This window comes from Metopolophium dirhodum, chromosome 4 (assembly GCF_019925205.1).
Source record: "Metopolophium dirhodum isolate CAU chromosome 4, ASM1992520v1, whole genome shotgun sequence".
Lineage (NCBI taxonomy): Eukaryota > Metazoa > Arthropoda > Insecta > Hemiptera > Aphididae > Metopolophium > Metopolophium dirhodum.
The window spans coordinates 20973490-20990780 of NC_083563.1; the positions used below are offsets into that span (position 1 = coordinate 20973490).

The following is a 17291-nucleotide window of genomic DNA, read 5'->3' on the forward strand; positions in this document are numbered from 1 at the left end:
AAACTGTATTTATTCATACAATTTTGAAATCAAAAACATTAGAACAAGATAATGCTTTCTTGATAAATTAAAAATATTTGAAGATTTTATTTGTCATACGTTTACATGGCAATAGTAAAATTCTATCAAACCTATTAGGTACGTAAACAACATTTATTAATATGACAAATATTTAAAATTTCAAAAAAGGGGGACCCCTCGTGTTAATACCCCTCACTTTGTTTTTTGGATAGCGCTGGGAATTTTTGTGCACAAACGTTGGGACCTGGTGCACATTTCTGCACAAACGATGAACAAACGTTTGGCACCTTAAAAATTTCAATTTTCCAAAAAGAGGGTGTCTCTTTTTAATGCCCCCCCCCCACTTTGTTTTTTGGATAGCGCTGGGAGTTTTTGTGCACAAACGTCGGGACCTGGTGCACATTTCTGCACAAACGATGCACAAACGTTTGGCACATTAAAAATTTAAATTTTCCAAAAAGAGGGTGTCTCGTTTCAATGGCCCCCACACTTTGTTTTTTGGATAGCGCTGGGAGTTTTTGTGCACAAACGTCGGGATCTGGTGCACATTTCTGCACAAACGATGCACAAACGTTTGGCACATTCAAAAACCGTTTCAATGCCCCCCCCCCCCCATTTTGTTTTAGGGATAGAGCTTTCAGTTTTTGTGCACAAACGATTTGTCTTGGTGAACATTTCTGCACAAACGATGCACAAACGTTTGGCGTGGTCAGAAGTTCAAATTTCGAAAGTGGGGGGGCCATTGAAATGGACCTAAATATATACAAGAAATGTGGACAAAATATTTTAAGTTGGATGTACTTTTAGTTTTTACAAGACAAATTTAAAAGTTTTAAATCTGTATAATTGTGTAGGAATCAGTTTAATATAATATAATGTTAATTTTTTCCAGTTAATTCTATAACAACTAATAATAATATTTTATAGCTAGTAATAAAAAGAAAAACATTTTAATAGATGCGACGCCACGCCCGCATGTATTGTCTCCGTCTTACAAGTGTGTAACATAGCAAATGTACGCTCAGCAGATCACGTTTAGTTCCGTTGGTTTAAAAATTAAAGTGAATCTATTATGAATTTTGATGGTAAGAACGTTATCTGTGTTCGTACCTTGGCTTTTTACGATAGTTCAATTTTTTTAGCAAGTTATGCGATTATAATATAGCATAAATTAAACATGCTCATAACAACTTAAAAACGGAATAATCGTAAAGAAACAACATACGACCAAAGATAATGTTCTTACCATCAAGTTTCATTCTAGGCCGATTTACTCTAACTTTTAAACTAAACGGAGCTAAACGTGATCTGCTGAGCGTAAACTTGCTATGTTATACGCACTTGTAAGACGCAGACAACACAATATGCGGGCGTGGCGTCCTCTTTATAATAATATTATAGTTGTTTTAGTTTTTTTTAAAAATAAACTCACTATTATTATAGTCATGTAGCTTTTCATAATGTTATTTTATCGACGGTAAAATTATTTTTTATATGAGTGTTTATAGGTATTAACTTTATAGTGCAAACTGCTAAGAATGTATTCAAGTATTAAATATTATAAGTACGTGAAAATAACTTACAACATCTAAAAACCTAAAAATATTTATAACAATATTAAATATTCAATGTGCACTAATTAAAAAAAAAGATTATAATATTATTCATGTATTTTAGATGATAAAGTAATTAAAAAAATCCAATTATCTATTTTTATTTCAAGCTTTAAGTATTATTTTTTATCTAATATATCTTATGTTATTTTAACAAGTTTTTACGAGTTAATTTAACTTTAAATTAATTACAAAATGATTCGTATAACACATATGTGTAATACTCAGTAACGGATCCAGGATTCATTGAATGGGGAGGGGGCTATCCCCGATCAAAAAAAACCTTCATACAAGGCTTAATTTATCAGTTCTCAAATTTTTATCAGCTATACATTATACCTATTACTATTGAGTACATAATATATTATATTCAATACTATTACTAGGTATATGCTTATTAGTATTTATTAAACTTTATTTATAAGCTACAATACCTTAAACTATGGTTTTAACATAAACATTTAGGCTGATAAATTATTAGGTATAATATGTTCTAATCAACTTCTTATTTTTTTTCTTTAAAAAAATTCATCAACTATAATATAGTTACATGTCACTTATTTAATACCTCGTATGATGTAGCTATAGATAATTAGGCAAATTTATGCGTGTTTTTTGTCACTGTATGATTACTATTTGATTTATTTTTATTAATTACTATACATCTTAGTTCTTAGCCTTATACAAATTCACGTCCAAAGATTATTATCATAATACATATAGGTACTAATTGTTTTTACTATAATTATTGTTGTGAATACCTATACATTTATACTCAATGATGTTCCTAAATTAAAACGCACTTTATCCTATTAAATAAAATGGAGGTACACATAAATTGAGAAACATATATTACAAAATTATGACATTTGCTTATCTAGTACATAATTTAAATGAAAATAATTTAACTAGGTACCTATATAATAGTTATCATTAAATAAGTATTCAAACTGAGCTCCTCTAAATGTAAAATTGTACTATTCTACTTATTCTACTAAGCGTAGAAAATAAAGTAGGTATTATAGTAAATAGTATTTCAAAATTACCTTTTTTGTTTATTTACTATTAAGTTCTATTTCTGCCATCTACCTTAATCTTTTTTTAGTTTTTATTAGCTTGATTTCATATATTACCTGTAGTATTCAGAGTACACCATCCACGGTTATGCACTAATGCACATATTATGTATAATGTACATTGTATTGATGTGCATATGAACATTTCCGACGTCGTTTAATGTACCCGTAATATTAACACGCGTGTATGATGTGGTTGGGGTGAGGTGAAAAATGACGAAAAATGCATCATCATTAAAAAAAATTCCTATGGAGAAAAAAACGAAATAACGTGTCACCACACGTCCCCCATCACATATGAACATACAGAGTGCCAGTGCGATTTTTTTGGCGTGAAAAATTACTAAAAATATTTCACTTTATCGCGTTATCCTGCGGTGGCAACATTTTAGTGTGTGTATGTGTGTAACCCATGAAATAAAAGGCACCGCCGAACGATCGTGTAGGGATATAATATCATATTATACATATAGTGTTGGTGTGTACGACGTGCGTATAGGTGATGGTGTTGCGGGCTACCGCGTGTTCTGCGCGTAAAGTATAATATTTTATTATTGTTATTTAATGTTGCACGTCATGAAATGAGCGGGATAAAGTGAGGGGGTGGGGAGAGAGGGGGTAAAAAAAGGGGCGACTCGAAAACGAGGGAGTCGGCGAGTCGCATATTATAACGAGTAACGACCGAGAAATATTATTTTTGCTGCGGTGATGGATGTGCCGGCGCAGCGGCGGTGGCGACGTCGACGGCGGGCGAGTGCGACGGATAAAAGGGACTTCCGCGTGCCGTTTCAAAGGCGGCGCCGGACGCGCGGGTTTCGAACGGTTTTGTGGACAATGTGAGGGATGTCCGTGCGCACCGACTAACAACCGTTTCGTTATTATTCTTACAATACCGCCTCGTACATATCGATATTGTTTTACCGTTCGAAGAATAAAATTATTCACGCGTTAATGGTGACATTGCAGAAGCGGTCATATTATAATATAATATGGTCACCATGTGCATGCATTATGGTTTAGACGACTTTACTACCGCGATATTTGTTGTTACAATATTTATGTATTACCCGATGTTCATTACATTTATGTGAAAGAAATGAAATCAATTTCCAAAATTGGGAAAAAGTATTTATTATTGGTTATATGTTAGGATGTCAAGAAAAGTTGTTTGATTTTATAAAATAGGAGTGGTATACGTGGGATATTGGAAACGATTACTTTCTCAATATCATGATTAAATGGACGTTTCTTAGTGGAAACTCCCAGGAAGCTCTTTGGATAACTTGGGAATTCATCGGCTACTAGCCTATTTTATAATGTTAATAAAAGGTTAATTATTGGTTGAAACGGAAAAGTAATAATAATAGTGATTATATTTTCTTTTAAATGTAGAATAGAAAGCAATGTATATGTATTATTAGATTTTTAAATATTTGAATTTGTCACATTTTTTGGGTTATTCAGCTAGCAATATTATATACTAAAATAGTAAAAGTAAAATCCTTAAATAAATAACTATAAAAGGTTACGACTACACGAGTCTTTGAATGATTTTGAGAACTCAGCGGTGACCCTTTAATCGGAGCTTAAGAAGCAAAAGTTTAAGCGAGTTAGACACTTAAACTTTTAAGTCCGTGGGCCATGGCAAGGGTGCATTCAATCGGCCGTGGTTATCTCTTTAGAATGCTGCATTATGATTTATCGCCGGTAAAGGCTTTGGTTAGATTATATGAATAGTATGCAAGACGTGAGACGATGTAACCTGGAAAATTTATAATGGCCACCAACCAGACATTCTATAAATAAATAAGTATAATATTATATGTTTATTTTTTATATTTTTATTAAAGACAATGTCTAAGCGAAATTCTCAAGACAGAAAAAAACTTTTAAAAACTTCAATGAATGGTTGAATGATTTTCTATAGAGAAAGTTTGAGTTGCTAAAGAGAGTATTTTTATAATATTATTATTATTATTCTATAAAATATTGCATTAAAGCTTAAATTATGCATTCATACAGATGAGTGTTACACATAATATTCAATAATAATTACGATTTACGAACTTAAATAATATATTATTTTTTAATGATATATATTTATAGAAAAATCTAATTTTTCATCATATTAAATTAAATGTAGTTTATAAAACTGATTATTTTTCATACTAGAGTACTAGAGTAGTCAATACGTTGAAGTGGGTAACTACATACTGTTATTTTATTAATTTTTTCAAACACAGTGCTGTGCAGTGGCGGATTTAACGTTAGTTTGGGCAGAAAATAACGACAGGGCCCCTCTCCTAATATGTATACTGGGTCCCACCTAAATTATATATAAAGTTTATTTTTTTTAAATTTTTACCTAAAAAAAAAAATAATATACATATATATTTTATATTGCAAACTGTAATATAATTTACCATTGTTCAGTTAGGTAAGGTTAATAAAAATAACAATTTCATAAGTACGTTACTGATACATTTTGTACGAGGCCTCTCTTATGAATTTCTGACTTCATTTGAACCCTTAAATCCGCCACTGGTGCTGTGTTTAGACATTTTGCGCCCAGGTGTAAAAAAAATTGTCACCCCCAATGAGAGCCAACCCACGGGTAATATTGGAAGATAGCTGATTCTCATGAGTTTTTTAGTTTTTGAGCAAAGAAAAGAATCTATTGATTTTAAAATAATGTGTGCTTTTTTAAAATAATGATTAATATAATTTCATTAATTATATTATCATCCCGTCCCCCTTTCCCGAAGATAAAACTGAGTGTATGCCATACGAACACAGTTTATAATTCATCATATAAATTGTTTTTTTTTTTACATATTTAGGTACTTCATGGATCATAATATTTATGTTATTATGGAAAAAAATAATAAAAAAGTTTCTTCAATATAGTCGCATGAAAGATAAAATTTTAAACAAATCGTATATGTTCCAAAAATTAAATTTTTTGAATTGTCCAACAACTTTCGAGAAAATATTTAAAAAAAATCTTTATCCATTTCTGAGTAAAGCCAGATGTGGTATGAATTTATTTTAATTTGAATAATTTACCGTCACATTTAGATTTAAAACTATAATATGCTACTAATAACTTTTAAAATAAGTACCTACCAATAAGTAATTAGTATTTGACGATATGGATATAGAATCACGCAGCTTAAGTGGATATAGAAGAAAATTTGGTGAATATTTATGTTTATATTATAGTCTTTTACAGGTTAGTGAAGAAATTACTTTGATTCCGCAAAGTTCATTTAAATAGACGTTCTCGAGTAGAATATTTAATAAAGGGAGTAGGCATTTTGTAAAAATTGTACGAACGATGAAAAATACCAGTCATCAAAGTTATTTTCTTTTTTATTATTTATTATTTGTTTGGTCTCTGTAAAAATCGCATTTTTCAAACCACCAGTAGTCCACCGGGTCCATATTATTAAAAAAACTACGGGTCAACGAGAGAAGAAGACAAATAGAAAAACGCTGAAAACGTACAAAAACCATTTTTACCCTCGTCTTTTTTTTTCAATTGAAATGAAAACGTTTTTTAAGGGGCTCTTGAGTCGTTTTTCTCTTGCATTTATTGTTCACTTTCAGACAGACAGCTATGTTATCCTATCTAGACACACAACAGGTTATTATTTTTTTTTATTGCTTATATTGTGTTTTCATTCTTCAACTGCAAAAAAAATAATAATAATAAGCATAACAGTAAATACTACACATGGTATAGTTTTGAAATAATGTTGTGCTTTGGACATTGGGCTACAAAGAATGTATATTTAGATCACATAATTTAAGCATTTGATTCAGATATATTTTATAAATAAACCAATTTAATTAATATGGTTTTCCAAAACAACTGGTCAAGGAACTGGTTTTAAATAGTTTGAAAAATTCTTGAATTCTTCCTTAAATTCATCAGAAGAAATAATCGTATAATATTATTCATTTTTATCGGTACCACAACTTATATAGAATTATATTAATGGGTTTTTGATAAAATTTATAATATGTAAAAAAATATTGACAATGTGATTAGCTTACACAATATATGTGTCATACAACTATTTATTAATTACATTTTAATAATGTATTTTTTTTTTGTTTGTATTGTTGAATGTAATTTACTCAGTAATTCATTTGATTTTTTTATTTCAGGAGTATTTTTCAACTATAGCACAGGAAAAAACTGAAATGGAATCAACTGACGTCGCGTAGTTACTATAATACACACTGTACAGTAGTCCCAGCGGAATTTGAAAGGGGGTAGGCACATGTGGTAACTAGAAACAGGTCTTCTTGGATGAAAACTAAACTAGGGAGAGAAAAACTAAGGTTTATTGGTATTATTGAATACGAATACACAGGAGGATTAAGAATTATAATATAATATTATAGAAACATACGTAGTTCGTAGGTATATACTGGGTATATACGTAAGTATATAGTAATATACTGTATATTGAAATTATTAATTTTAATTATTTTTTTGGAAAAGTAAACTTGTAAAATTTACAGTGAATAGTGATCATCCAATAGGTAAGTAAACTTATACGCTTTTATAATAATATATTAAATATATCAAAACTATATACTGTATAGTGCGTGTGTGTGTGTATAATCTATGTCATGAGTGTTTATTGTTTATGCTATAGGAATCCTGTTAACTGTTCTAGTTTTATTTTAGGAGTATTTTTTTAATCCAGACATGTTCAATCGACAAAATGGTTTTTTACTAGGTATTAAATTTACGATCTCTGGTTTTTGCGTGTAATTTGTAACTTGTTTATTGAGTTTCTCATACATGCAAATTGATTGTATAAAGGTTTTAAATGTTTTAATTCAATTAATATATTCGTTTTTAAATTAAAACCTTATTTTTAGGACACATATTATTGTCCATGCATGTTTTGGTTAATTTGATGACATAATTCAATAATTGTTATATTATATTTGGAAAACAATTTTATGATAATATTATTATGCCTGTGTGAATTCGATTCTATTTTTTAAGTTTGCTTTGACGAAATTTAACTACCGATTGATATGATAAAAAAATATCACGAATAATATAATTATATAATAATATAATAATATAAAATAAAACAAATAAGAATAAATAAATAACAATGTATTGTTTTTGGAAAATTTTTAAAATAATTGGTTATTACAAATAATATAACACTTTAAAGTGACTATAAAATACTCGGTGATTTTTTTTACCCGAAAAATATTTTCTCATATCATCAGAGAAGCTTATCGTTCATTAGTAGAAAATATACTTAAAAAAAATTACCTCGATTCATTCTCGTTGTATAATATACTTTGGATGAATCTATATAGTGTTAGCATACAAAGAAGCTGGTATAACGTTATACAGAGTTCAATTTGATTTTATTTCAGGAACAAAAATATATAAAAACTGTATTGGACATAGTTTTTGAAAGCCATGATTTTTTTTTTGTACTCCTCAGACCGGGGTTTGAATCGCTATCGAATGTTTTGCATCAATGGGCGAATCGTTTTAAAACGATAATACCGAGAAATAGGAAATTAAAGATGACGGTTACCGATATCAAAGCGTTATTCCCCTTAATGACGCCCCCTTTCGCACTCTCTTATCACAACGGTTTTATGGGCTCCCGATTATGCGACGGTTTTCCGCTACAAAAGGCTTAACGTTTGAGGAACACTCGCCCTGAGTGGGATGACGACCCCTCCCCCGAAAGCCGTATGCTCAATGCGCTAATGACCGTTGTTTAGTTTTATACGAACAACCATTTGTGACATTAGGACTACTATAACTGAACATAATATTATTATTATAAAATACACATGAGATAAAATTAAAATTGTTAAAACAATTAGTAATACCCATAAAATAATATTATGTTCTCAAGTCGCATTATCGCGACGTTTTTGTATTTATGAAAATTATTATCAATTCATACGCTTATATATTGTTGAATAAGTCAGAGTCATTAACGTTCATAATTTTATCAAATGAAAATTCGATAAAATTAATATTATAAATAAATATGTGTAGCTAACTTATATTACGTGTAATGTGAACGATCAACATAACTTATAGTCTATATTATAAACAAATAAAAAATTTTAAATGAAAATATGTAATAGTATTATAATGTAAACATTTGACATTTTGCAATACTTTCGGTGCGTATATATATTGTCGTATTTTGAATGATTTACAACGTATTCTAACTGTCTAATAACGCTGACTATTTTGAGAGGATCAAGTATACAATTTTTATTCCATATTTCTCTCAGTTTTTCAGAGCTGTTGCTCCGTGACATTTTAATATTTTCCCTGCTTTTATTATTTTAGACACCACTAAGGCACTAAAATGAAACTGTTCTCATATTTTAATATTAAAATTGATTATTTATAATTTGTGCTCAAAAATGTATAATACGACTTTAAAACATGTGTAGTAATAAATTATGTTTATTTTAAAAACATTTTTTGTTCTAAATTCTGGACGTCTTGCGTCTGTATTAGAATTACAACGAAACGTTTTTTATTTATTTTAATAAAATTGCTTTTACTTTGAGACAGTCTGAGTGTTATTTTTACAGCATATTTATTATTCATAGGTACATCATTTCGTGTAAAAACACTGCAGTAGTAGTTATCCACTTGATGTACGTTGACGAGACGCGACTGGCCATATCTATTATTGTTCTTCAATGACGATTCCGTGGAAGTGGCCATTTCACTGTTAATATCATAAAAATATATAAGAAAAATACATGACTGTTTTTTTATTCAACTAAATGTTCAGTGTTATATACTTACATTATATTTTTTCTTGGCTCATTTCCTCCTGGAAAATTCTGTCTGTAGGACACTGCGTTTTGTGATAATATTATGACTATAGCGTAATAAATGGAATACGGACATCCGGCCGAATCCAAACGGCCGACGGCTATATAGGCCGACAGTCAGATAGCCGAAACTATTTTAGCCGACAAGGTCAAAAGGCCGACACTACGAAAAGCCGACACTAAAATAAATTAAGTATAAGCTATACATTTTCAATTCGATAACGTAGTGTTGTCTTTTGTTGTAATAATGTTATCGATAACTTATCGAAATTTAACGATACCTAATACCTATAGCCTGTAATCTACAGTGGGTATTGCTATTGCATGTTCATAAATACTGTTTCAGTTGATTCGTAACCACGCCGCGTCTTTGCATTCATTTTTGTGTCGTTGTTTAATTTAATTTATGTATTTGCATTAAATAATTATGGAATATAAAATTGAAATTTTTGGTACAAAATTATTAATTGACAATTTTATCATGATTAAAAACAAAAACCGTAACAATAAATATTATTGGGAATGTGAAAAGAGGAAACATACTAAACGGCATAATAGTAATAATGAATATTGTAATGCAAGAGCAGTAACAATTCTTGTTGATGGTAATCATATTGTTAAAGATAATTCTTTTTTAAATCACAACCATGGGCCTGACCCATGCCGATTGTTGGTAAAGAAAAACATAAAATATATTGTTTCAAAAGCTCTGTCTTCGAGAGATAAACCTTCGCAAATAATACAGGAAGCAACGAGTCGCATCCCCGTCAATTCTCAGCCATACATGCCATCAGTTGAAGCAACGCGAAAAATTATTTCACGGTGTAGAAAACATCAGAATCCACCAGAACCAACAAGTCTTTCACAAATAGATATTCCTCTTAACTTATGTAAGTCTTTTAATGGTCAAACATTTTTACTAAAAGAAAGTACTATTGAGAGTCACAAAATATATATTTTTTCTACTAAAGATGAAATATCAAAACTTGTCAATGCCAATTATTGGGTTATGGATGGTACATTTAAAACTGTGCCAAGTATATTTTTACAAATGTACACCATACATGCACCTGTTGGTGGAAATAATTCTAGAATTTTGCCATTAGTATATGTTTTAATGACCAGTAAACAACAATGTTGTTACGAACGTTTATTCGAAGACCTAATATCAATTTGTGATGATTTCGGTTTCGATGTTTCACCAAAATGTATTATAACAGATTTCGAAAAAGCTGCAATTAATGCAGCTAATAAAGTATTTCCAGAATGCCAACAAAAAGGGTGTTTTTTTCATTTAGGCCAAAATATTTGGCGAAAAATCCAGTCTAGTGGATTGGCTACTAAATATGGAGAAAATGAAGAATTTAGTTTACAACTTCGATGTATGTGGTCACTTGCATTTTTACACCCATCAGATATACCTAATGCTTTTGATCAATTGAAAGATTCATTACCCTATGACATTCAAAATTACTTTGAAGAAAATTACGTGCATGGAAAAGTACGAAGGAAATTTAGAAATGGAATAGTATCTCGATATGAGCCATTGTTTCCACCATCATTTTGGTCAATACATTTCAATCATGAAAACAATATTCCAAGGACACAAAACAAAGTCGAAGCATGGCACAAAAGATGGAAAGTATTAGTAGGAGCTGATCACGTTGGGGTGTATCGTATAATTGAGGAAATGAGAAAAGAGCAACAACACGTTGTGGGTAAGATAAGTTCACGAATAAAAATATTCTACTAATATTACAATAAAATATAATTTATTTATACATACATTTTGATTCCAGGGCAAATTCAAATTATTTTATCCGGACAAGCAAGGCCAAAACAAAGTTCAAAGTACGTAAAACGTCAAAACCAAATTCAAACTATTCTAAATGATAAAGAAAACAGAACAACCCTCGAGACAATAAGAGGTATTGCATACAATTTGCACTATTAATTTTTATTTATTAACATTTAACTATATAACATAATTATCAATTATAATTTTATAAACTATTAGTATTTTTTATTTTTTATGTATAAATATCAAATTTTTTAATTTTTAAAACATATTAGGAATATAAAATGTACTCAATAATAATTTATTAGTATTTTTTATTTTTATGTATAAATATCAAATTTTTTAATTTTTAAAACATATTAGGAATATAAAATGTACTTATAATTATTAACAATACACTAAATTTTATTTTTAAGAATAAGTATCACCTATATATATATATCTGTGTGTGTGCATAATTTACCTATCTCAACATAAAATTACTTAATCGGCCATTTAATATGTCGGCCTAATGCGTGTCGGCCTATAAATTTGTCGGCCATTTAGTATGTCGGCCTATTGCGTGTCAGCCAAATGTCTGTCGACCAAATGTCTGTCGGCCGATTGTACCACACCCGTAATAAATAGTTAATGATACCAGCAATCTGTTGTAATAATATATGCATTGATATCTTATTTAGTAAAAACAATTTTATAAACGAAATATATGATTTACATATTATATTTTAATGAATAATAATATAATATTATATTATATTATACGGTAGATAAGGTCCATAAGGGTATGATGCGTACCTAATATTTATTTTCTAAATTTGTCGATAGTGGTTCACGCGTGAAAATCCAAGTTGTTGTTGATGGCTGTAGTTTTTTTATTATTATTTGTTTTTTATTGATGTCGATCACTGCGGGGAACTCATTGTGTTTTGACAATCGGTATCATCGAATACTCGATATACTCGAGGGTTGGTTTAAACGGCAGCACCTGGTGTCCGGACGACGTTAATGGTGAGAGCAATGCTCCCCCAGTAATTGTACCCGTGGGTTTTGCATTTCGGCAATTGTTTGATACTCGCGTGCGCATATAGTATATGTTTTAAGGGGGTTTATGGAGGGCACATATGGCACGGTTTATGAGGACTGCTCGGACTAAATTAAAACAATGCCTTCCTACTGACGGATTTATCGACTTGGATAAGGTGGAAATGTCATCACATCCATCAGTATATATACTTGCTGTTGTGATTTAGCCAAGCACATTTAAATTGCCAAGGTGTATGTTTTATATTTAATTTTCTCTTTGAATACCGGAATACCATTGCGAGAAAAATAAATTAAAAGCACTATACCTTTTTTATTGCTAATTGTACGGCTGTCAATTACCCGTAGTTCCAGTACAGCTTAAACTTAATGAATATCATTTTACTATTTTAAATATATACTATTCTATGGTTATAGCTTTTTAAATATATTTCTAAAAGAAATTAAATAATACGTTTTATTTATAAGCTTTTATTCAAAGTATTTACAATTGGACTTTAAACAGTTCCATACGTGACATATGTCTTAATGTCTTACCCATTTTAGCTGAACAATGAAAATGATAATATTTTAAAATCACTCACCAACATGTAAATTAAATATGGACATAACTTATTATCATATAATATAATATTACACATTTCTTAATTATACATGTATAAAACTATTAGCGAATAATATAGGAATATAGGATATAGGTACTGTAGTGCGATATAATTGATTAAATTAATTAATAACTACTAGAAATTCCTATTTTAAACTGTGTTGAATGTTTAATGATTTGCCTGTTCTTAAAATAAATGACACGAGTTAAAATTTAAAAAAAATATTTCGATTTTGAATGAAAACATCAAAAGTATACTTTTTACATACATTTCTTCAATAGATAAAATGTTAATTAGTTTATTTTGTTTTTATGTAGTTACCGATTTTAATTAAAAATTGTATAATACACATTTGATAGTTTGTACATAATATAAACTCAACATCAATACTATTTACATTTTATGAGTTGTTTTCATTTTTATTTACAAAGTTATAATATAATATTATGTACATTGTACCTATCAGTTTTGATGTTTTATAATGGGTTTACTTACAAATTTTAGATCATAATATTGTTGCAAATTCAAAAGACATAACCTTTTTTTTATGGAATAGTAATATTTACGGATTTTTCATAATCATATCATGTCATCCTTAAAATTAGATTATCCAGTAGCAATCCAGAGTCTCGATTCCCGAGAGATGGTTATAATTATGGCGTCATTTTTAGAGTGTGAAATTCCATTATCAAGTGCATACGAGACACGTGGCCAGGCACGTGCATGAAAGAGTTATTATTATTATTATGACTTTGATGGATCTTGTATCGAGCTGGTTACCCCTATTGATTCCATTTGCAGTCATTTGAATATTATGCTTATTATGAAGCTGAAAAAGTTATATATTGTACGTTGATTTTAGTTTTTCCTATTGTTTGCTGACCACCCCATGTAGTCCCTATATAGTACCTATATGGCTATATGCATAATACAATATATAATATACTAACACAGAACACCGAAACTGTATCAATTTCATCATGAATAATTAGCGATGTTATCTCTGCACTGACCATACACCGGAAATGTGCCAATCAACTCTCCATATACATTTCTTTTAGATTTTGAGCGATCGTTGTATGGGGTTTACACTTTACAATGATGTGTGTTTTTCTGACAAAATCGATTTTGTTATTTTGATGTTATTCAAAAATGAATAATACTTATAATTTTCACCAAATGTTTATTCATAATATAATTTTATAGGTAAAATAATATAATTTTCAATATGTGTTGGCTTATTTTAAGTTATTTATACACATTTGAGATTTATTTATTTATATAAATCAACGGGCAATATAGAGGAAAATATTCTACAGCCCGCATCGATCTCTGTTTTCCAATATTTTATTCTCAAACTTTATAATATGTCTAAAAAAATACAAGATAAAAAGCACTTTTTACAATTTTTTTAATACAATTATTTGAAATAAAATAAAAATCAGAGATTGTGCGGGCTGTAGGAAGTATTCTTCTTTCAGATAAAAAAATAGTCATCAAAATCCGACAATTTCACAAAGCTTGAGAGTAAGTTATTCCCGTAAAGTCATTTTTTTTTTAAATACATCCTATCAACCCCCTATAAATAGGTATCGGGTAGTAGATTAGTGGAAAAGTCTTATAATTGAGGTGGCAACTAAAATATAAAATTTAATTTTCAAATTTTATAGAATTGTGGAAAATTTGAAAAACTGGCACCGGGACCCTTAAACATGTAAACATTTTTTTTGATTTATATGAATCCATTTTTTTCTAAGCCAATACAGTTTAAAATTTTATACAAGGTACCTCATAGGTTTTTAGTACATCAATTAAAAAACATGAAAAATATATGTACATAATTTTTTGCAGGTCAATAAAGTTTCAAATTTGAATACAATTCGTCAAAAACACTAATATTTGCTAATTATTTTTTAGCTGGAAATTTATAACCTTTTCAATGTTTATAGCTATCATTTAAAAAAAATTCTTTATGAGTTGTTCTTATAGATTTCTAAAAACAGAGTATATATTTCTATCTGTATAACTAATAAACTAAAAATAAATTGCATTACATAATATACTATATTATACTAGTGATAATTATAGGTAAGTTTATCGAAACATAAATTATTTATATACTTGAATACTATATTTTATAATTATAATATCAATGTGCTTTTTAAAAAACCGTTAATAATTATATTCGGGTATTGATAATATTCAACATTTTATGTTTACAATATAATAATATTGGTAGGTAGTTTTATATTAAGTTACACGTTTTTAATATAGTTAGAACTTAGGATTATACTTATACTAACATACCTTTCAATTGTATGAATTTCATTCCCGAGCTTTATTTTAATGTTTTATACATATAAGGTACTTACAACAAATCTATTATTGGACAACAAACGAAAATTGTTTTTATATAATAAACACTCTTTTGTAGAATATCTATTGGTAAAATAAATTTGTTTGGCAAATTTATAATCTGTATAAAGTATTATTTTGTTTCAAACGCAGTGAGTACCTATTATTGTGTGTAGTTTTGAGACTTTGTATTGTAGAATGTTGTAATTACATTACCAGTCGTGGCCTTTTGGGTAATGTTTTACCTACCGTACGTCTTTGCGAACGGTTCTCTTTCCATTCGGTATTTTATACCTACGTAGTAGGTATTTCAGCGATACTGGACAGAGGCCTTTTAATGAACTCGAAATCAAATCCTTTGGCACCGTGAGTCTGAATAGTAGCAGTACCCTTCTTCACTTGCAATAATTAAACGTGTACTGTACCCAATATATCTCCGTTCGAAACGCAATAATCCTTTATGTGCGTGTTCGGCAGTCCATGGTGAATATAATGATATTATAATAATGTAATTTCATACACAAACAGCATGACCGACCGGTATTGAACATAGGTACCTATACCCACTATAATTTATTTATTGAATTGCAGGAATGTAGACCACGTAGCTATTATTATGGTTGTCGATTGCTGCACTTGTATAATAATAGTGTGTAAATAATATTCGTATAGTTCATTTTTTTTTTTATCAATGATTTAAGGAACAATGATGATTATAATAATATTTTTCAAGTTAATGCAAATATTATATTATAATTTACAATATTCATTAATATTTACATATTATTTAGTTTAATATTGTATACCTAATTTTTTTTGTCGGTATTACCATACAAATGTATAGTACCTATCTATTATTTACAAGTAGGTATGGTACTTTGTGTCTGTTATTGATTAAATACTCTTTATTCGTGTGCAGTTATGAACAATGCACACATAATATTGATATGATAAGTAAATTATAAATTATTATAATATTGAGCAGTCATTAATTTTAAACAAGATACTAGATTTTTAGTAAATCCTGTTCATGACGCACTATGGTAAGAATTTACAATGTATCTATAGTCTGAATAACTTATAAAACTATTATGGTTTAAATGCAATATTTTAATACAATATCCAATAGAATCTAAGTACCTGTATAGAATATAGATCACAATCCAATTATACATTAACCATTGCATTATAAAAATAAAAATAATAATATATATTATATTAAATACAGTATATCAATGTTTTTTGCGATAAAAAAGGTAAGTACCTTGGTAGTTATAAAAATAATTGTTTTCGAGAATTATTAAGTCATATACCTAATGGTATACACGATTCATTATAATATGAACTAACTGAGACTAGAATTAAATGAAATCAAAATAAGACTCAGTACTTAGGTACTTATAACAATAAATTATGGTATTGCATATTACATTATTAGTTATTACCTGATAGGTCTGAATAAACTACTGGTTACTGCCATTCGATTCAATAATGCCTAATAAGTAATAGTTTACTACTATATTATATTTAGTATATTTATTATTTATTAATAGACCCGTTGGTAAAAATTGATTGTCTGTTTGACACTAAGCGATAGTATATACATATGTAAAGTAGTAAGTACCTATGTGTTATATTATATTAGGTATATTATATTGTAATAATATTATGGTTTAAAAATTGTATTAACAATAGTTTATTATTACAACCAACAAAATATCGATAAAAAGATCAACATTTCAATTACAATTTAATTAGAAATAATTTATTTATTATATTATATTTAATACCCCGACGAATAAAAAAAATATCTTTAATATTATTTTATCTAATACAGATGTACTTATACAGGTTTATTATAGAATTATTTGAACATACTGTTTTCATTGGTGTGTTCAATGATAAAAATCAGTAATTG

The 17291-nt window shown here is 28.7% G+C and overlaps 1 protein-coding gene across 1 annotated transcript; it reads left to right on the forward strand.

Moving 5' to 3' along the window:
• The first annotated feature begins 9643 nt into the window (after window positions 1-9643).
• Window positions 9644-11982, forward strand: LOC132943167 (uncharacterized). Its single transcript, XM_061012020.1, has 2 exons — window positions 9644-11292; window positions 11374-11982. The coding sequence occupies exons 1-2, from the start codon at window positions 10002-10004 to the stop codon at window positions 11526-11528; spliced, it is 1446 nt and encodes a 481-aa protein (XP_060868003.1). The 5' UTR covers window positions 9644-10001; the 3' UTR covers window positions 11529-11982.
• Window positions 11983-17291: the final 5309 nt, after the last annotated feature.